Source organism: Anomaloglossus baeobatrachus, chromosome 4 (genome assembly GCF_048569485.1).
Source record: "Anomaloglossus baeobatrachus isolate aAnoBae1 chromosome 4, aAnoBae1.hap1, whole genome shotgun sequence".
Lineage (NCBI taxonomy): Eukaryota > Metazoa > Chordata > Amphibia > Anura > Aromobatidae > Anomaloglossus > Anomaloglossus baeobatrachus.
In genome coordinates, this window is record NC_134356.1 from 173,893,036 (window position 1) to 173,913,531 (window position 20,496).

The 20,496-nt window shown below is 50.4% G+C and overlaps 1 protein-coding gene across 1 annotated transcript in view; it reads right to left on the reverse strand.

Moving 5' to 3' along the window:
• Positions 1-20,054, reverse strand: part of LOC142302352 (telomere repeats-binding bouquet formation protein 1-like) — a 152,269-nt gene extending 132,215 nt beyond the window's left edge. Inside the window, exons 1-3 of the mRNA XM_075343411.1 lie at positions 19,915-20,054; positions 19,619-19,719; positions 6,057-6,167 (exon numbers count right to left, since the gene is read on the reverse strand). Of these exons, the coding sequence (XP_075199526.1) occupies positions 6,057-6,167; positions 19,619-19,719; positions 19,915-20,054 (352 nt within the window). The remainder of the gene's footprint in view (positions 1-6,056; positions 6,168-19,618; positions 19,720-19,914) is intronic.
• Positions 20,055-20,496: the final 442 nt, after the last annotated feature.

A 20,496-nucleotide genomic window follows, 5' to 3' on the forward strand; every position in this document is an offset into this window, starting at 1 on the left:
CACCTGAACAGTGTTAGCAGGTGGCTCCCCCTGGGCCCCCCCTAGCAGAGGCTCTGGCTGAGCAAGTGCCACAGGGGCCGAACAGTGCACACAATGGGGGTCAGTGGAACCTGCCGGTAGCGGGGTCGTACATGGGGCGCAGGCAACATAATAAGTCTGTGTTTTGGCACCCCTGCCTTTCGTGGGCGCCATGCTAATATCTTCCCTGAGCAACACAATAGGGTATATAGCCAGAAATCAACTGTGCACTATACAGTGCAAAATAAACATATAATGTTACACTACTGCACAATGGGGCTAGCACCATAGGTGCCGCTTACCACCCGCTTAAAGCGGTTGTGAGGCCACCAGAGTCCCTGCCTGGGTCTCCCAGATTTTGTCCCCCTCTGCAGCGTCCGAGGAGCTGACAGGAATGCGTCCTGAGGAGAGGAAGGAGCCGTGGGCGTGACCCAGAAAGAGCGGGAACTGGTGCCTGCACTGTGCACAGTGAGGGGAGTGGAGTATGCAAAGCATGCTCCAGCCCTCAGTGCTGCTCGTTCTGTGCAGCGTCCCGCCCTTCCCCTGCCTGTCAGGGCTGTGGGCGGGAGGAAAGGAAACTAGGCCGCAAAAAGCCGGGGACTCTAGTAATAAACGCGGCCGCCGTAAAAGCGCGGCCGGCGTGGAAGTCCCCGGCGCACTACAAGTCCCAGCCGCGCCGCAGTGTTTCTGGCAGCGGCGGTCAGTGCGGCAGTCCCTATACATAAACACACTCAGCAACGCTGAGTGTGTAATGGCACATATTAACCCGGTCAGCGCCGCGGTCCCCGGTGCACTAGCACACCCAGCAAAGCTGGAGTGTTGCTGTGCGCGGTCCCCACAGGGATACAGAGTACCTCCAAGTAGCAGGGCCATGTCCCTGAACGATACCCGGCTCCTATCCAGCAGGCTCCACAGGAGTTGTGGATGAAGCACGGTCTCAGTGCCTGGAGACCGATAGGATCCCACTTCACCCAGAGCCCTGAGGGGGATGGGGAAGGAAAACAGCATGTGGGCTCCAGCCTCCGTACCCGCAATGGATACCTCAACCTTACAACACCGCCGACAAGAGTGGGGTGAGAAGGGAGCATGCTGGGGGCTCTATATGGGCCCACTTTTCTTCCATCCGACATGGTCAGCAGCTGCTGCTGACCAATCTGTGGAGCTGTGCGTGCGTGTCTGACCTCCTTCGCACAAAGCAAAAAACTGAGGAGCCCGTGGGAGCACGGGGGGTGTATAGGCAGAAGGGGAGGGGCTTAACACTTTTGAGTGTAATACTTTGTGCGGCCTCCGGAGGCATAGCCTATACACCCAATTGTCTGGGTCTCCCAATAGAGCGACAAAGAAATATAGATAGATAATATATAGATAGATAGAGGGATAGATAGATAGATAATATATGGATATATAGATAGATAATAGATAGATAGATAGATAATAGATAGACAGATAATAGATAGATAGATAATAGATAGATAATAGATAATAGATAGATAATAGATAGTTAGATAGATAGATAATAGATAGATAGATAATAGATAGATAGATAATAGATAGATAATAGATAGATAATAGATATATAGATAATAGATAGATAATAGATGGATAGATAGATAATAGATAGACAGATAATAGATAGATAGATAGATAATAGATAGGTAGATGATAGATAGATAGATAATAGATAGATAGATAGATAATAGATAGATAATAGATAGATAGATAATAGATAGATAATAGATGGATAGATAATAGATAAATAATAGATAGATAGATAATAGATAGATAATAGATAGATAGATAGATAGATAGATAATAGAGGGATAGATATTCCAGCTTTATTTATGATGTTTCCCCCCACACACACTGCACTTCTCGCGTCCGGTATTATGTTCACATCACTGGCCGTGAGAAATGTCCTGAAGTTACCCGCAGCCTCGCTGAGGGAGCCGCATTCAGCACTCGCTCCCTGACCGAGGCTGCGTGGAGAACTGTCACGCGCGGCTGGAGCAGAGCTGGAAGCGCCGGGGGACATCGCTGTGGATTACGTCAGAGCTGTGTGTTTCGGGGGGGTTAATACAGTGGAGAAAGAGGGGCTTTTTGTCTTTTATTTAAAATAAATGATTTTTCTGTGATTGTGAGTGTTTCTTTACTGTCACTTACAGATTAGTGACGGCATGTCATAGACACTGCCATTACTAATCTTGGACTTAGCGGCAGCTATTGGTTGCCGTTAACTCCATATTACCCTGATTGCCACTGCATCACGGCAACAGGAAGAGGCGGTAACACGCCGGGACTGCCGCATAATGGATGCGACAGTCCCGGGGCATCGGTGGGCTGATATTCTGGACTGCGGGAGGGGGGGGCATTAACCCTGTCCCTCGCCCTCCCCAGCCTGAGAATACCGGGCCGCCGCTGTGTCTTTACTTCGGTTGGACGGTAAAAATACGGCGGAGCACAAGCTTTTTTTTTTCTCTTCTTCTTCCTCTTCCTGTCCTAGTGACATAGCTTCCCTGCAAAACTAAGGGCAGGCATGTACATTATGTCCCGAAAACGCAAAATAGCGCGGGAATAACGCAGGAATAACACAGGAATAACGCACATCACTTGCTACCTGCGTTATTCCTGCGCTATTTCATGATTGTCAATGGAGTGAAATAACGCAGTTAGCTGCAGAAAAGAAGTGACATGCTCATTCTTTTTCTAAAGAAAATCTACTGAAAAAATTTTCTTAAGAAAAAAACGCAGTGTGCGGACAGCTAATTTTTTTTTGCCATAGGTTTTGCTGGGAAATGCCTGCAGAAAGGTTACAAGAATATCTCAAGAAATTTCTGCAGCAAAAACGTGGGTAAAAAACACAGTGTCTGAACATAGCCTTAGGGTCTTTAGATACAGAGTTGTTTAAGTAGGATGCTGCCTGCAGCGCCTCTACAGGAAAACTGAAGTATTGCAGAATGCCTACTAAAAATGAATACAATCCCCAGCTCTCAATCGCTAAAGGCCCCGTTACAAGCAACGATATCGCTAATGAGATATTGCTGGGGTCACGGAATTCGTGACGCACATCCGCCGTAGCTAGCGACGTCGCTGCGTGTGACACCTACGAGCAACCACTAACGATCCGAGAAACGGAAAAAATCGTTGATTGTTGACAAGTCGTTCCTTTCCCAAATATCGTTGCTCACTTTGGACGCAGGTTGTTTGTCGTTCCTGAGGCAGCACACATCGCTACGTGTGACACCCCGGGAACAACGAACAGCAGCGTTCCTGCGTCCTCCGGCAACGAGGTGGGAGTGACGTTCATGCGGCTGCACTCCACCCTTCCACTTCTATTGGTGGCCCGCTGTGTAACGCCGCTGTGACGCCGCACGAACCTCCCCCTTAATAAAGAGTTTGTTCGCCGGCCACAGCGACGTCGTTAGGAAGGTATGTGTGTGTGACGCATACTAGCGGTATTGTTCGCCACGGGCCCGGGATAGTAACTAAGGCTGTTTTCACACATCCGTTTTTTGCTGAGCGGCACAATACGGTGCTTTGCAGAAAAAACGCAATTTTTTTTTTGCCTCCGGTTGCGTTTTTTCCGCATAGACTTGCATTAGCGCTGTATTGTGCCGCATGGCCTTGCGTTGCGTCCGGTTTTTGCCAGTTGCGGCATATTACATTAGCCCATGCGAAGGCCGGATGGAACGTTGCTTGGCACGATTTTTTGTGCGGCAAAAAAAACCGCATGGCGCCGGATCAGGCGCGATGCGGCGCGATTTACAATGCAAGCCTATGGACGACGGATGCGGCATCCTGCGGCAAAAACCGCATCAGTAAACCGGATGCAGTTTTTTGAACTGCGCATGCTCAGTATCAAGCCGCATCCATCAAAAAACGGGCGGGCCACATGGAAAAACGTATGCAACGGATCCGTTTTTTCAACACATCCGTTGCATAGGTTTTTAATCCGGATTGTGCCTGATGCAAAAAAACTGATGTGTGAAAGCAGCCTAAGGGGTACTTTGCACACTACGACATCACAGGTGCAATGTCGGTGGGGTCATGTTGAAAGTGACGCACTTCCTGCGTGGCTCTCGACATTGTAGTGTGTAAATTCAAGATGATACGATTAACGAGCGCAAAAGCGTCATAATCGTATCATCGGTGTAGCGTCGGCGAATTCCATAATTAAGCTGACGCGACGGTCCGATGTTGTTCCTCGCTCCAGCGGCAGCACACATCGCTGTGTGTGAAGTCGCAGGAGCGAGGAACATCTCCTACCTGCGTCACCGCGGATCCCGTCGGCTATGCGAAAGGAAGGAGGTGGGCGGGATGTTTACATCCTGCTCATCTCCGCCCCTCCGTTCCTATTGGCCGCCTGCCGTGTGACGTTTCAGTGACGCCGCACAACCCGCCCCCTTAATAAGGAGGCGGTTCGCCGACCAGAGCGACGTCGCACGACAGGAGAGTATATGTGAAGCTGCCGTAGCGATAATGTTCGCTACGGCAGCTATCACAATGATATCGCAGCTGCGACGGGGGCGGAGACTATCACGCTCGGCATCGCAGCATCGGCTTGCGATACCGTAGTGTGCAAAGTACCCCTGTCTCTCTATCCATCTCTCTCTGTTTCTGTGTCTCTGTCTGTTTGTCTGTCTCTCTCTGTATATATATATATATATATATATATATATATATATATATATGTATATATCTCTGGCTGTCTCTGTCTCTTTATTTCTCTTTCTGGCTGTCTCTAACTCTGTCTGTATCTCTCTTTGTCTCTCTCTCTGTATCTCTATCCATCTCTCTCTGTTTCTGAGTCTCTGTCTGTTTCTCTTTGTCTCTCTGTATGTTTGTCTGTCTCTGTCTGTTTCTCTCTGTCTGTCTCTCTCTATCTCTCTCTCTTGCTGTCTCTCTCTGTCTCTTTGTTTCTCTGTCTGTCTCTAAAGCGGGCTTTACACGCTACGACATCGCTCAAGTGATCTCGTTGGGTCACAGAATTTGTGACGCAAATCCGGTCGCTTTAGCGATGCCGTTGCGTGTGACACCTATGAGCGATTTTGCATCGTCGCAAAAACGCTCATTGGTGACATGGGTTTCCATTCTCAAATATCGTTACTGCAGCAGTAACGAAGTTGTTCCTCGTTCCTGCGGCAGTACACATCGGTACGTGTGACACCGCAGGAACGAGGAACCTCTCCTTACCTGCCTCCCGGCCACAATTCGTAGGGAAGGAGGTGGGCGGGATGTTCGTCCCGCTCATCTCTGCCCCTCCGCTTCTATTGGGCGGCGGTTCAGTGATGCTGCTGTGACGTCGCTGTGGCGCTGAACGAACCGCCCCCTTAGAAAGGAGGCGGTTCGCCGGTCACAGAGACGTCGCAGGGAAGGTAAGTCCGTGTGACGGGTCCAGGCGATGTTGTGCGACACGGGCAGAGATTTGCCCGTGTCGCACAACCGATGGGGGCGGGTACGCACGCTGGCGATATCGGTACAGATATCGCAGTGTGTAAAGCGGCCTTAACTCTCTTTGTCTCTCTGTTGCCTCTCTCTTTCTCTTGCTGTCTCGCTCTCTGTCTCTCCCTGTCTGTCTCTCTCTTTTTCCCTTCCTTCACTCTCTCCACATACCCCTCTATCCCCGTCCCTCTTTGTCTCTGTCCCTTCGTCTCTCCCTCTTCATCTCTTCCTGTCTGTCCCTGTCTGTCTCTCTCTGTCTCTATCTGTCCCTCCACGGATATCACATCACCTCACACATAAGCTTCTTATACTAAGAATGTCCTTTGTTGCCTGTAGCAACCAAACACAGCTCCTATTAATGACATGTAGCTCCCAGCTCCATTGACTTTAATGTAAGCAGGATTTTTGGTGAATAACGGTAAAGTGAGGGTTACATTTTCCCCTCAAAGAATAGTCTATGATGTTCCCTGAGTCACATGACGAGAGTGCAAAATTTTGTGATTGTAAATGCGACTTCCTTTAGCGGAGGTACATACACACACATACACATACGCTTAGATTATATATAAATATATATATATATATTTTATATTTCTTACTGTTCTCCTGGCAAATCGATCGCACAGCCACCAAGGTCTCGTTCTGGGATTCAGGATCGTCCATTTGAACCTTCAGACGTTCCATTAAGACACTGAGTTCTGACTTCATTTCTGGTAAAAATGGAAATGATGGAAGTTATTTATCAATATGACAGAAAAATAAGAAGCCATACTTGCCAATGTATGGTTATATCATCAATACACTGCAGACAAGCAACATATGGAGAGGCAGTACAGGTGCAAAATGCTGATGAGCGACCACTCACACTCCCATTCTCCTATAGCCGGCCTGGTGCACTACATGTAAGGCAAGGTGCAGAAGATTGTATTTTCGTTTAAGTGCGATTTGACCAAACATTGCATCGCACTCGGACAAACGTTATTCTATGGAGCCATGCACATGCCCGATTTTTTCCTTGGTCCGAGTCTATCTGATGAAAATGAATGCAGTATGCCCGATTTGCCTCTGTAAATCGGATCACACTCGGCCATGCAAGCCAATGGGTCTGTTGAAAAAATTGGACCACACTCAGAAAACATCTAAGTGCAGTACAATTTTCAGGGACTGACAGAATGGAGGAGATAGCCTAACAGCACTCTAAATTTTTCAGATGAGCATAATGATAGGCCCACATAGCACCTTAGGTTGGTAACTTCATGGTTGCACAGACCCTATAATAGTATAGGTATGATAAAGCTTTTATGTGTACTTCCCCTTTAATCCTGTTTCTTTCATCAACAGTAATGATAGGGTTAACATATTTTTAGTGATATTTGAGAGAAGTTTTGAATCAGCTGTCAGGTGAAGAACCAGTTGGAAGCAGCTGTTTTGAGGTTTTTCCTCATCTATAATTGGACGGTTTAAAAAGTGCAGGGAGAATTTTCAGCACTTAACCCCGGACTCTCTGAATCAGCTGGCTGTATAACAGCGGAGCAGGAAGAAGAAACACAAGATGGCAGACTACTTTGGCAGCTTTCGGCTATGTGCGCACTTACCGGATTTTGCCGCGGATTTTCTGCATGTTTCGCTGCAGAAAATGTTCATAACATCTCTGCAGTGAATCACCAGCAAATCCTATGGAGAAAAAAAATCCTGTGCGCACTGGGCGGAATTTGACAGCTGCATGTTTTGCTGCGGGAATCCCGCAGCAAAAACAAGTGCATGTCAATTCTTTCCGCACGTCGCTGCGGGATTTCACTCCATTGACTCCAATGTTAATCGTGAAATCCCGCAGGGAATAACGCAGGCAGCAAATTCTGTGCGGTTCACTGCGTTTTCCTGCGTTATTCCCTGCGGTATTTCGCGGTTTACCTCCGGTAATGTACATCGCTTGTCTGCGGTTTGCAGGGAAGTGATGTCATTACAGGAAGAGGAAGCCGTGCAGAGTAAACACACACACACATCACACTCACACAGACATCACAGACACATAGAACACATAGACACAGACACATAGAACACACATAAAAAGAAAACGGAAATATAGAAAACAAAGAACGTGGGCTCCGCTGCATATTTACCTTCCAGCCGAGGTAAGCACACAGTGGCGGCCCGGTATTCTCAGGCTGGGGAGGGAGAGGGGCAGGGTTAATGTTCCCCGCCTCACTCCCCCTCCGGCAGCCGAGAATATCAGCCGCAGCTGCCCCGGGACTGTCGCATCCATTATGCGGCAGCACCGGCATGTCCTCGGCTCTTCTTGCCGCCGTGTAGCAGTGGCAGCAAGGTAATACAAGGGGTTAATGGGGGAGGACCACCTCCATTAACTCCAGGCTTGATCATGGCAGCGTCTATGTGACAGCTGACATGATCAACCCATAAGTAAAGTGAATAAAACACAGACACCGAAAAATCCTTTATTTTAAATAAAACAAACAAGCCTCGTTCACCATTTTATTAACCCCTCCCGCACCAAAGCTCCGGCGTAATCCACCGCTCCGGCGTAATCCACAGGTCCTGCGATGCTTCCATCCAGCCGCGACTGTCACAGACACAGCGCTGAATGAAAGCAGCAGACAGCAGAGGTAATTACCGGTCATTTCCCACAGCCGGTAATGTGAACTCACTGCCGACCGTGGGAAATGCAGCGATCTGTCCTCTATCTATCCCTCTATCTGTCTGTCTATCTATCTATCCCTCTATCTATTCTTCTGTCTATCTACTATCTCAGAAATAAATGACTTTTTTTTTTTTTTTTCAATGTGCTTTATTGCATTGAATGCAATAAAGCACATCCCAACCCGCACGCGGCAAAACCGCGGCAATACCGCGAACAATACCGCGGTAAAACCGCAGCAAACCACGGCAAACCGCATGCGGTTTTCGGGTGCGGTTTCCCGCAGTTTTTTACCGCGGGTGCGGTAATCTTTGAGAGCATGCGGAATTTTCTCAAGAAAATTCCATTTCCCAGTGCGCACAAGGCCTTCAGGAAGAAACCGCACAGACCCTTTGGGGCTCCACTCTCGGGGATCTGGGGCTGATAAAAAAAGGAGACCGTCAGCTTAAGTTATTGATTATTATCTCAAACCCATCTAGAACATCTTTTAAGGACTATACAAGGTCATATTCTTTAGGCTTAGGCTGATTCTCGTTCTTTTCTTACGACCCTGTTTGTGCCCTTTCACTTGCCAGTAGTAGATGTGGTCCCACTGGGAGCGCATGCGCAGGGAAGCCTCAGCATGTGTCCCCAAAGAGGAAGATTCCTTAGGGGGAGGCGTGGGTTAACTGACGTCAGCGAAAGTATTCATACGATCCGTGCCTCCTCTGAAATGACCGGATGAGACGGACTCTATGTGCGGCATCCAGCCCCCTGCACGCGCCTAAACAGCAACGATCTCGCCCCAGACACCCCATATAAAAACATGCACATTACACTTAACCCCTGCACCCCTCCCCCCAGGAAGCCGGATATGAAACGCGCGTCGGAGCGACTCAACACATCCAGGTACAAGTGCACTTTATGGGTGAGTCCGGATCACGATGATTCATGGCTGTCAGCTCTGTTGGTAATAGTAATGATAGGCTTTAAGGCTTAGGCTGTGTTACATGGGTGGTATTGGATTTTTGTGCTATTATTGCGCCACCCGGTGGCCATCTGTGACAATCTCTTACCAGACCGTACGACCATGTCCACCCTGACAAATTTTTTAGATTGTCCCAGGGACCTTATTCTGAGCCTTATTGCACTTTCAAACCAAAACCAGCTAAATCCCTAAAAACCCCTGAATCATCAACCCCACGTGTAAGCTTACATCTCCGGAGCCCAAACCAAACACACCGTACTGAGTACTTCCGGCAAAAGCCAGCCCCAACACCTACAAAGAAAACCTGGTACAAAAAGCCAGGCTAAAACAACCCCTGAGGCCTCACATATCCCTGATAAAGCCAAGACTCCCAATTTCCACGTCTCTCAAAATATCTTGAGGGTCAACCACATCAGCAGTCTGTGTCACCTATTCCGATGTAGAATGCATGTGGCACATAACTCGCCGTATCCAAACCAATACAAACAGGAGCTGTGGAAATTAAGCGCAATAGGGTCTTACCCTTATAGGTGCAGGGCACGGGTAGGGGGAGCAATATTACTCACCATGTGTAGTTGTGACAATCACAACTACTATATTCACATGTAACAATGGATCCCGGCCGCGGCAACCCAAGCGGCTGATAACAGAGAGAGATTGTAGAAATCGGGTTTCTAAAGCCGCGCCAGTGATCACAACCAGGACATCAGATTATGTGACTTTATTGCAGCATCGGTCTACGCGTTTCATGAGCTCTGCTCACTTCCTCAGGACCATATAAAAGACACCATCAAATCCTATATACAGCAGACATTGACCCCCGGCCACACGCGGTAGATCTCCCGCCATGCACCGCCAGTTACACAGAACAAAGGAGCTCCTTTGTTCTGTGTAACTGGCGGTGCATGACGGGAGATCTACCGTGTGTGGCCGGGGGTCAATGTCTGCTGTATATAGGATTTGATGGTGTCTTTTATATGGTCCTGAGGAAGTGAGCAGAGCTCATGAAACGCGTAGACCGACGTATCCAAACCAAAAGAGCCCCCAACTTATATTGGGTGGGGTCCTCGAAGCTCAAAAATATGGTGTTTCACTAATAAACCTATTAACATTAACTTGCCCCCCCCCACCCCAAACCACACTTACTCCCAGCCGTAACCACCAGCTCAAAACCACCAATGGAAAAAGATGTTGGGGGGTGAATAAGTACTAAACACGGAACTGGATATTCTATTGCCATTGGTCCCCTAAATCACCCACCAAACCATCAACCAAAACAGGAAATTAAAAGGGAGGGTTAATATTTCCGCGGAATCCAAAGTAACAATTTACGCCTCCCCTACCACGACAGCGCCACCAGAGAGATTCTAAAGAACAACATCAGGGAGGGACCACAGCTTCTAGTACCCTTCTACCAAAGGTCAAATCCACCGTGGCAGACAAATCCAACCGATAGTGATTAAACAAGGTCATAGGAGAGGACCAGGTTGCAGCCTTACATGTGCTCACTTGACCGATATAGCTATATATATGATAAGATATGGCTTGATTTAACCATTTTAATGTTTATAAATAAAAATTGATTTTAGAGAAATTAGTTTTTCGGTCTATTGAGAGCAGATCTAGCCTCTCCGAGAGGATCCAAGGGTCTGACACTGACATCCTCTGGAGCCAGTAAAACCAAGGCCTCCTGGGCCAGAAGGGAGCGATGAGGAGCAATCTGGCTTTGTCCTCCCGGGCCTTCTTCAAGACTGCCAGAAGCAATATCAGGGGTGGGAAGGCATACAGCAGACCCCCTCCCCATGAAACCTGAAATGCTTCTACTGCCCAAGGTCTGTCGAGAGGGTTGAGGGAACAGAACCGGTGTACTTGTCTGTTGGATCTGGTTGCAAAGAAGTCTACCGTCGGGCACCCCCAAAGATGTACTATCTGGTGGAAGACTTCTTTGTGCAGACACCACTCCCGTTGCCGTACTTGACGCCTGCTCAGAAAGTCGGCTGTGACATTGTCCGCCCCCCGTATATGAAGTGCCGTAAGGGAGGAAAGGTGACTTTGAGCCAGTGAATCTTGGCGGATCCTATTCAGCGCCGTACTGACAGGGTGGGTTGCTGAGGTCCCCTCTGGCACAGGACAGGAGGACCATTTGATCACCTTATACAACATCTTAAAGGGATCTGTCTGCAGGACACAAAACTAAAAGGTGACCTGGAATGTGTGAATTTTCACAGTGTGGTAACATCTCCTGATGAACCCCAAATAAAGTGGGGGAAACACGTCGGGATTCTTCTGGGAGTTCACTCTCCAGCAAGATAAGTTTACCCAACTGGGATTTAATTAACTACGGGTCCATAAAATAATTTGTTGGTCGACTGTACTGGGTAGCAGTCCTAAGTAGCTACCTGTAGAACTCCCTCCCCCCTTTTGTTAATACATTATCAGAGGGGAGTGTGTGTAGAAATATTCCGACTGGGAATTTTTTCTATGACCAAAAATCATACCTAACATTTACTAGTGTACTGACTATTCACCTAGTGTGACTGAACCACTCTGACTTCAGTACTATTTACACCCCTTTGGGCTATGGGTTAATTATCGTCACAAAGTCAGGTATAGGGTTTCTTAGGGATAGCCGACCCTGAGCGGGGGCGTCCAAAACCTTATGGTGTATTAATCTCTGCGGCCAGGAAGGAGAAAGACTAGGGATTTATAGCCTGGCCCTTACTTTAACATCTCATTTCTATCCCTGGAACCATCGAGTAAAATCACCTTGGGCTATCCCTCACCCTCCTAGATTAATATCCCTTTCAGAGTGCATCTAGCTCTGCACGACGGGTGTGTGCTCACTTGACCGATATAGCTATATATATGATAAGATATGGCTTGATTTAACCATTTTAATGTTTATAAATAAAAATTGATTTTAGAGAAATTAGTTTTCGGTCTATTGAGAGCAGATCTAGCCTCTCCGAGAGGATCCAAGGGTCTGACACTGACATCCTCTGGAGCCAGTAAAACCAAGGCCTCCTGGGCCAGAAGGGAGCGATGAGGAGCAATCTGGCTTTGTCCTCCCGGGCCTTCTTCAAGACTGCCGGAAGCAATATCAGGGGTGGGAAGACATACAGCAGACCCCCTCCACATGAAACCTGAAATGCGTCTACTGCCCAAGGTCTGTTGGGGTTGAGGGAACAGAACCGGTGTACCTGTCTGTTGGATCTGGTTGCAAAGAGGTCTACCGTCGGGCACCCCCAAAGATGTACTATCTGGTGGAAGACTTCTTTGTGCAGACACCACTCCCCTTGCCATACTTGACGCCTGCTCAGGAAGTCGGCTGTGACATTGTCCGCTCCCCGTATATGAAGTGCCGTAAGGGAGGAAAGGTGACTTTGTGCCAGTGAAAAGATAGCGTTTGTTATCCCCATAAGGCAAGAAGACCGAGTGCTCCCCTGTGGTTGATATAGGAGACTGCCACTCTGTTGTCTGAGAATACTCTGACATGTGTACCCACTAGGTGAGGAAGAAGGGGTGTAGAGCCTTTCCAATTGTGTGCAATTCTCTTGCGTTCGACGAGCCCCAACGTTCCAGAGGACTCCAGTGACCCTGCACCACCTGGTCTCTCAGATGAGTCCCCCAACCCAGTGCAATGGCGTCGGTCGTGATGACATCTTAAAGTGGAAGCGACCAGGGAACCCCAGCTGACAGATCCCGGATCTGCACCCACCAGCGGAGGGAATGAAGAGTGCGGAAAGAAAGGGTGATGAGCTTATCCAAACACCCTCCCAATAACCTCTGCGCCCTCACCTCCTCTTGAAGAACCCGGGTATGCCACTGTGCCCAGGGGACTGCCGGGATATATGCAACTAGGGATCCCAGTAACGACATGGCCTCTATGAGCCTGAGAACAGGGTTTGCGATGACCGAGGAGACTCGTGTTCTGAGAAATTATACTTTCTCCTGAGGTAGGAGGCAGAGCTGAGAGCGAGAATCCAGAGTGAGGCCCCAAAAAAGAGAATTTTGTTTACTTACCGTAAATTCTTTTTCTTATAGTTCCGACATGGGAGTCCCAGACCATGGGTGTATAGCTTCTGCCTCCGGAGGACACACAAAGTACTACACTAAAAAGTGTAGCTCCTCCCTCCGAGCATATACACCCCCTGGATGACTATATCCAGACAGTTTAGTGCAAAAGCTGAAGGAGGACATCCACCCACAAGTAAAAACAGAGCAAAACCCGGAACAACCGGAGCCTCTGTCTACAACAACAGCCGGTGAAAACACACGGAACAAGAAAACTGCCAACAGGCAAAGGGAGGGTGCTGGGTCTCCCATGTCGGAACTATAAGAAAAAGAATTTACGGTAAGTAAACAAAATTCTCTTTTTCTTCATCGTTCCTTATGGGAGACCCAGACCATGGGACGTCTCAAAGCAGTCAATGGGTGGGAATAAACAGAAAACTGAGAAGTAGGCCAAACCTAACTTCACAAATGGGCGACAGCAGCCTGAAGGATGCGTCTGCCCAAGCTCGCATCTGCCGAAGCATGAGCATGCACTTGGTAGTGCTTCGAAAAAATATGCAGACTGCACCAAGTGGCAGCCTGACAGACCTGCTGAGCCGTAGCCTGGTGCCTGAAAGCCCAAGAGGCACCGACAGCTCTGGTCGAGTGTGCCTTGATCCCCAGCGGGGGAGGCACTTGAGTACACTGGTAGGCATCGGAAAAGGCCGACCCAATCCAACGAGGTAGGGTCGGCTTAGAAACCGAGAGGCCCTTACGCCGACCAGTGGTCAGCACAGAAGAGAGGTGCACCGCCTAAGAGCAGCGGTGCGAAACACATAGATCCGGAGCGCCCGCACCAGATCCAGAGAATGCAACGCCTTTTCAAAGCGATGAACGGGAGCCGGCCAAAAAGAAGGCAGGGAAATGTCCCGGTTAAGGTGGAAGGAGAAACCACCTTAGGGAGAAAGTCCGGAGTTGGACGGAGAACCACCTTGTCTTGATAAAAAAACAAAAGAAAAAGGCGACTCCTAAGAGAGTGCAGCCAAATCAGAGACTCTCCCGAGAGAAGTTATGGCCACTAGAAAAACCACTTTCTGTGAAAGACAAGACAAAGAAACCGCCCTAAGAGGCTCAAAGGGGGGTTTCTAGAAGCCGTGAGGACCGGATTAAGGTCCCAGGGCTCCAAAGGCCGCTGGTAAGGCGGAAAGATGTGAGATGCGCCCTGCATGAAAGAGCACACCTGAGCCAGCCGGGCGATACGCCGCTGGAACAACACTGACAGAGCCGAGACCTGTCCCTTGAGGGAATTCAGGGATAGTCCTAGCTGCAGACCGGCCTGTAGAAGGGACAGAAGGGTCGGCAAGGAAAAAGGCCAAGCAGCATGGCCTGAAGAGCGACACCAGGACAGGAAAATTTTTTCAGGTCCTGTGAAAGATTTTGGCCAAGGAATACCTCCGAGCCCGAGTCATAGTGGAGATGACTTCAGGAGGAATACCAGAAGTCGTCAAGATCCAGGACTCCAAAGCCACGCCGTCAATCTGAGAGCCGCAGAATTCTGGCGGAAAGACGGACCTTGAGAAAGAAGGTCTGGACGGTCCGGGAGATGTCACGGCACCTCTACGGACAGACGGAGCAGGCCAGGGTACCAAGCTCGCTTGGGTCAGTCTGGAGCAATGAGAATGACCCGACGGCCCTCCATTCTGATCTTGCGCAGGACTCTGGGCAAGAGCTAGAGGGGGAAACACGTAAGACAGACGAAACTGGGACCAATCTTGAACCAGCGCGTCTGCTGCAAAAACCTGAGGATCGTGGGAGCGAAGATCCACGTCCGGAGAGCCCCACTTGCGGCAGATTGACCGAAACACTGCCGGATGCAGAGCCCACTCGCCTCTGTCCACGGTTTGACGGCTGAGATAATCTGCCTCCCAGGTTTCCACGTCTGGGATGTGGACTGCGGATATGGAGGACTTGGAGTCCACCGTCCACGGAAGGATTCGTTGAACCTCCAATCTTGCCAGGCGGCTGAGTGTCCCGCCCTGGTGGTTGATGTAGGCAACCGCTGTCGCGTTGTCTGACTGGACTCGAATGTGCTTGGCCGCCAACAGGAGGTGAAAGGCTAAGAGAGCTAGAAGCACAGCTATGATTTCCAGCACATTGATCGAGAGGGCTGATTCGGCCGAAGTACAAGAGCCCTGCGCTCCATGGTGGAGATATCCTGCTCCCCAGCTGGATAGACTGGCATCCGTGGTGAGGATCACCCAGGACGGAGCCAGGAAGGAGCGTCCCTGAAGAGAGAGGGGCCAAAGCCACCACAGAAAGGAGCCCCTGGTCTGTGGCGACAGAGCCACCAACCCGTGGAAGGAGGAAGTCCGCTTGTTCCAACAGCGGAAAATGTCCAGCTGCAGAGGACGCAGATGGAACTGGGCAAGGGAACCGCTTGTATTGACGCCACCATCTTACCCAACACCTGCATTAGGTGCCTGATGGAACGACGGCGGGGCCTCAGCAAAGAGCCCACCGCCAGAGGAGGGACTGCTGTTTGACTAAGGGCAGCTTCACAAGTGCCGGCAGAGTCTCGAATTGCATCCCTGGGTACGTGAGCGGAGTCAGAGTGGACTTGGACAGAAAGACAAGCCACCCGAATTGGCTAGAGTGGCGAGAGTGAGCGAGGCACTCCGATGACAGTCTGCACTGGATGAAGCCTTGACTAGAAGGCCGTCCAGGAAAAAAGGATCACTGCCAACCCCTGGAGGTGCAGAACCGCAACCACTGCTGCCATGGCCTTGAGAATACTCGAGGGGTCGTGGCTAACCCCAAGGGAAGAGCCACGATTGGAAATGTTCCTCCCCGATTGCAAAACGTAGCCAACGCTGGTGTGAAACTGCAATTGGCATATGCAGATAGACATCTCTGATGTCGATGGATGCTAGGAAATCTTCTTGGGTCATTGAGGCAATGACTGATCGCAGAGACTCCATGCGAAAATGCCGCACCTGAACATGCTTGTTGAGAAGCTTGAGATCCAGGATGGGCCGGAAGGAACCGTCCTTTTTGGGGACTAGGAAGAGATTTGAGTAGAAACCTCTGAACCGTTCCCGGGCGGGAACCGGTACAATTACTCCGTTGGCCTGCAAGGATGCCACGGCCTGTGAGAAGGCGGCGGCCTTGGAGCAGGGGGGAGTTGACAGAAAAAATCTGTTTGGCGGGCTGGATAGAATTCTATCATGTAGCCGTGGAGATGGTATCTCGCACCCACTGATCGGAGACGTGTTGAACCCACACGTCACCAAAGTGGGAGAGCCTGCCACCGACCAAGGACGTTGCTGGCGCGGCCAGATAGTCAAGAGGAGGCTGCCTTAGTGGCAGCAGCTCCTGCGGTCTTCCGAGGACGCGGCTTCGTGCGCCAGTTGGTCCACGGTCCTTGGCTGAGTTAGTGGACGAGGCCGAGGGCTTAGAAGACGACCAGTTGGAGGAACGGAAGGAACGAAACCTCGACTGGTTCCTGCCCTGGACAGGTTTCCTGGTTTGTGGCATGGAAGTACTCTTCCTGCCAGACGCTTTCTTAATAATTTCATCCAGTTATTCACCGAATAGTCTGGTCCCAGCAAAAGGGAGCCCACGAAGGAACTTCTTTGAAGAAGCATCTGCCTCACTCTCGAAGCCACAGGAGCCTTTCGGATAGCGAGGAAATTAGCCGAAGCCACCGCCGTGCGGTGAGAGCTCCAGTATGGCAGACAGGGCATAGGATGAAAAGGCTGAAGCCTGAAGGTTAAGGCAACCATTTCGGGCATAGAGTCCCTGGAGAGGGAATGCATCTCCTCTAGAGAAGCAGAGATGGCTTTGAGAGCCCACACTGCTGCAAAAGATGGGGAGAACGAGGCCCCTGCCGCCTCATATACAGATTTGACCAGAAGGTCAACCTGGCGGACAGTGGAATCCTTAGAGAGGTGCCATCAGCCCCTGATACAACTGTCCGGGCTGAAGGTCTAGACACCGGAGGGTCCACCTATGGTGATTGAGCCCACTCCTTGACCACCTCTGGTGGAAGGGGAACGGTCATCAGAACCACGCTTTGGGAAGCGTCTGTCAGGACAGGCTCTGGGTTTGGTCACAGTGGCCTGAAAAACTGGAGTGGTTAAAGACCACACTCCCCGTTCTCTTAGGCAAGGTATACTGATGCTTTTCTGCCAGAGGGGGTTGCTCCCCTGATACAGGCAGATTGAGGTCCAGTACAAATATAATGGACGCAATCAAATGATTAGCATCTGCGTCACCTTCGGGCAAAATGGTACATGGAGTAGCGTCTGAGCCCGTAGTAAAGGCATCCTCCTCGTCCTGCGAGTCAGCTCGTGAATCAGAGCCGCGGGACGAGGAAGGAAAGGGGACCCTGCGTCTCCATTTTAGGAGGACGGGGTCTGAGACCAGATGAAGAATCCTCTGTGAGCTTTGCTGAGCGAGCCGTGGCAGCAGAAGCGCCCTGAGAAGGAGGCTGATGCATGCTCAGCAGTGTCCGGGACAGCTGTCCCCTGGAGAGAGGGATTCAACCCAAGCCGGGGGTTCAGCCACCGGAGCCGGAGCAGCCGGAGGGACCACTGGGGATGAGCTTCAAGGCTGAGGCACCACTATGTTAGAGCAGGCATCACAATGTGGTTATGTGCTCGGTACAGGCAGTACAAGCCTACATGCAGTGCATATTAAGAACAGCCTTGCAGCCTTGCTCTGATGTGAGACATGCCGCAGAAGTGGGGGCTCTGGCCAGAATGACCCCTAGCAGAGTATATAAACAGAGTATATAAGCAGCTCCACAACCGGAGGTTGTGGCTTGCCAGACCGTTTACATAGAGACATCTCTGTGCCCTCCAGATCCCCCAGCCCAGGCCCCCAGTGTCACAATGTGGTTATGCAGACATGCATGAGAACGCTGATAAAATGGCGTCCGGAGCGAGGAGAGGGGGCGGGGCCTACTCTGAGAGCGGGATCCGGAGGGCAAATGAGGTATACAGGGGAGGGAATCTTTCCTCAGTGAGGAGTGTCCCTTCCCTGTGCTGAACAGCCGCTGGGCGGAGCCGCACTGTCCCCCTGCATGACTGACATGCAGGGGCAGTGAAATCGAAACTAGGCCTCAGGCGAAGCCGGGGCCTAGATTTAAACATGCGACCAGCGCGCAGGCACCATCGGCGCGGTTCTCCGGTGAAAACTGGAGAACCGGCCGGAAATGTTAACACAGTCACATAACACACTCTCCCCAACATATAAAGTACAAGGGACCCCTGGAAAGACCACTTTCTGTGGTAATAACGTCTCAGTACTTAGCTTGTGAGACGCAGGGCCATGTCCCTGAGGGGTGAGCGCTCCGTCCGGCAGGATCCATACGGGCTGCGGATGGAGACCGGTCTCCTGCAGGCAGGGAGAACCGTGTTGGCTCCCACTTCAAGCCAGAGCCCGAGGGGATGGTGAAGGAGCGCGGCATGAAAGGGCTCCAGCCCTGAAATCAACCTTAACAACACCGCCGACACAGTGGGGTGAGAAGGGACATGCCGGGAGTCCAGGCTTGGACCCGCTTTTCTTCAAACGCTTCCAAAAATGAAAATCAGATGAGAATGCATGTGTGGATGTGTGCCTCCTGAACACAAAGCATTGAACTGGCTGTATTTGGTGATCCAGGGGGTGTATATGCTAGGAGGGAGGAGCTACACTTTTTAGTGTAGTACTTTGTGTGTCCTCTGGAGGCAGAAGCTATACACCCATGGTCTGGGTCTCCCATAAGGAACGATGAAGAAAAACCTGTCTTGTGGAGGGCTCTAGTTTTGATTTTTCTAGATTCAAAATTCAACCCAATGTCTGTAGCATGGAGATCACTACCAGAATCTGGGACCTGCAGTGTGACTCTGAAGTCCCCACTATTAAAAAATCGTCCAGGTATGGGACGATGAGGATTTTTTTTTTTTGTGCATGTGAGCCATCATCTCTGCTACCACCTTTGTAATGACCCTCGGGGCCATGGCCAACCCGAAGGGAAGCGCTCGTATTACACCACTGATTGGAAGGGCTACTATGAGGAACTCCTGATGGGAAACATGAAATGGAATATGGTAATACACGTCTCTGAGATCCAGAACCGCCATGAAACACCCTGGAAACAGTAGTTTTATGGCCAATTTCACAGACTCCATTTTGAAGTGATGATACACCAAATGTTTGTTAAGACATCGCAGGTTGATAATTGTCCGGAACGATCCATCGGGTTTTCTTACTAGGAACAATGGAGAATAAAACTCAGAGCCGCCTTCTCCTTTGGGAACCTCTACCAGAATAGATTTCCTGAGTAGGCCCTCTACTTCCTGCTGCAACGCAAGTTGTTTTTCTTCCGACCTGCCGAGCGATGTTATTATGAATGACCCCCGAGGGGTCGAATGGAATTGCAGTTGTAACCCATCTTTAACAATCCCAAGAATCCAAGAACTGGACGAGATGTTGCACCATGCAGGGTAGAAGGAGGAGAGTCTACCTCCCACCGGAACAGAGGTATCACCGAGCTGGCTTCTTACTGTCCGTAGGAGATCTGAACAAGAAGCCTGATCTCTTTTTCTTGTTGTCTCTCCACCCCTCCTTGGACGCGGGTTGCTTTCCCTTACCGAATTCCTTCATCCTAAAGGGGGCAGAGGAAAAAGTGGGAAACGCCTTTTTTACATCTCCCGCTTTCTCTAGTATCTCATCAAGCGGCTTACCAAAGAGATATTAACCCTCGCAAGGAAAAGCCCATAGTTTTGACTTCGACTGCGAGTCTCCCGGCCATCCCTTCAACCAGCGCGATCGCCGTGCTGAGTTGGACAAAGCCGCTGACTTGGCAGATAAACGAAGGATATCCGTTGAAGCGTCGGCCAAAAAAGCAGCTGATCCTTTGGCACAAGGGATGTTAGCGAGGATCTGATCCCGCAGGGCCTCCTCTGTAATCTGATCTTCCAGCTGTTGCAACCAGACCATCAGGGACCTAGATACACAGGTACCGGCCACTGCAAGTCGAAGTGCTCCTGTGGCCGACTTCCAAGCAGAGCGGAGATAATTATCTGCTTTTCTGTCCAGCGGCTCCTTCAAGGAACACAGGTCTTCAAATGGTAGGGAAGACTGCCTTGCCGTCTTAGCCACCGCCACATCTATTTTATGGTGTCACGCTCCCCGGGTCCCGACGTCATTCCTCACTCACCGCTCCGGTCCCCGGGTCCCCTGCCTCCAGCCACACGTCCTCCTCGGCACCGCTCCCTGCTCTGGCCTCCGGCACCCGGGCGTCGCGCATGAGCATTAGGGCGCGCGCGCGGACACTGACCTCCTCTTAAAGGCCCAGCACTCCCTAACAGGATATTGCATCAGTCAGGGTCAGGTATATTAGGAGCTTCCTGCCTGGAGGGCGTCGCCTGTTCTACAAGTT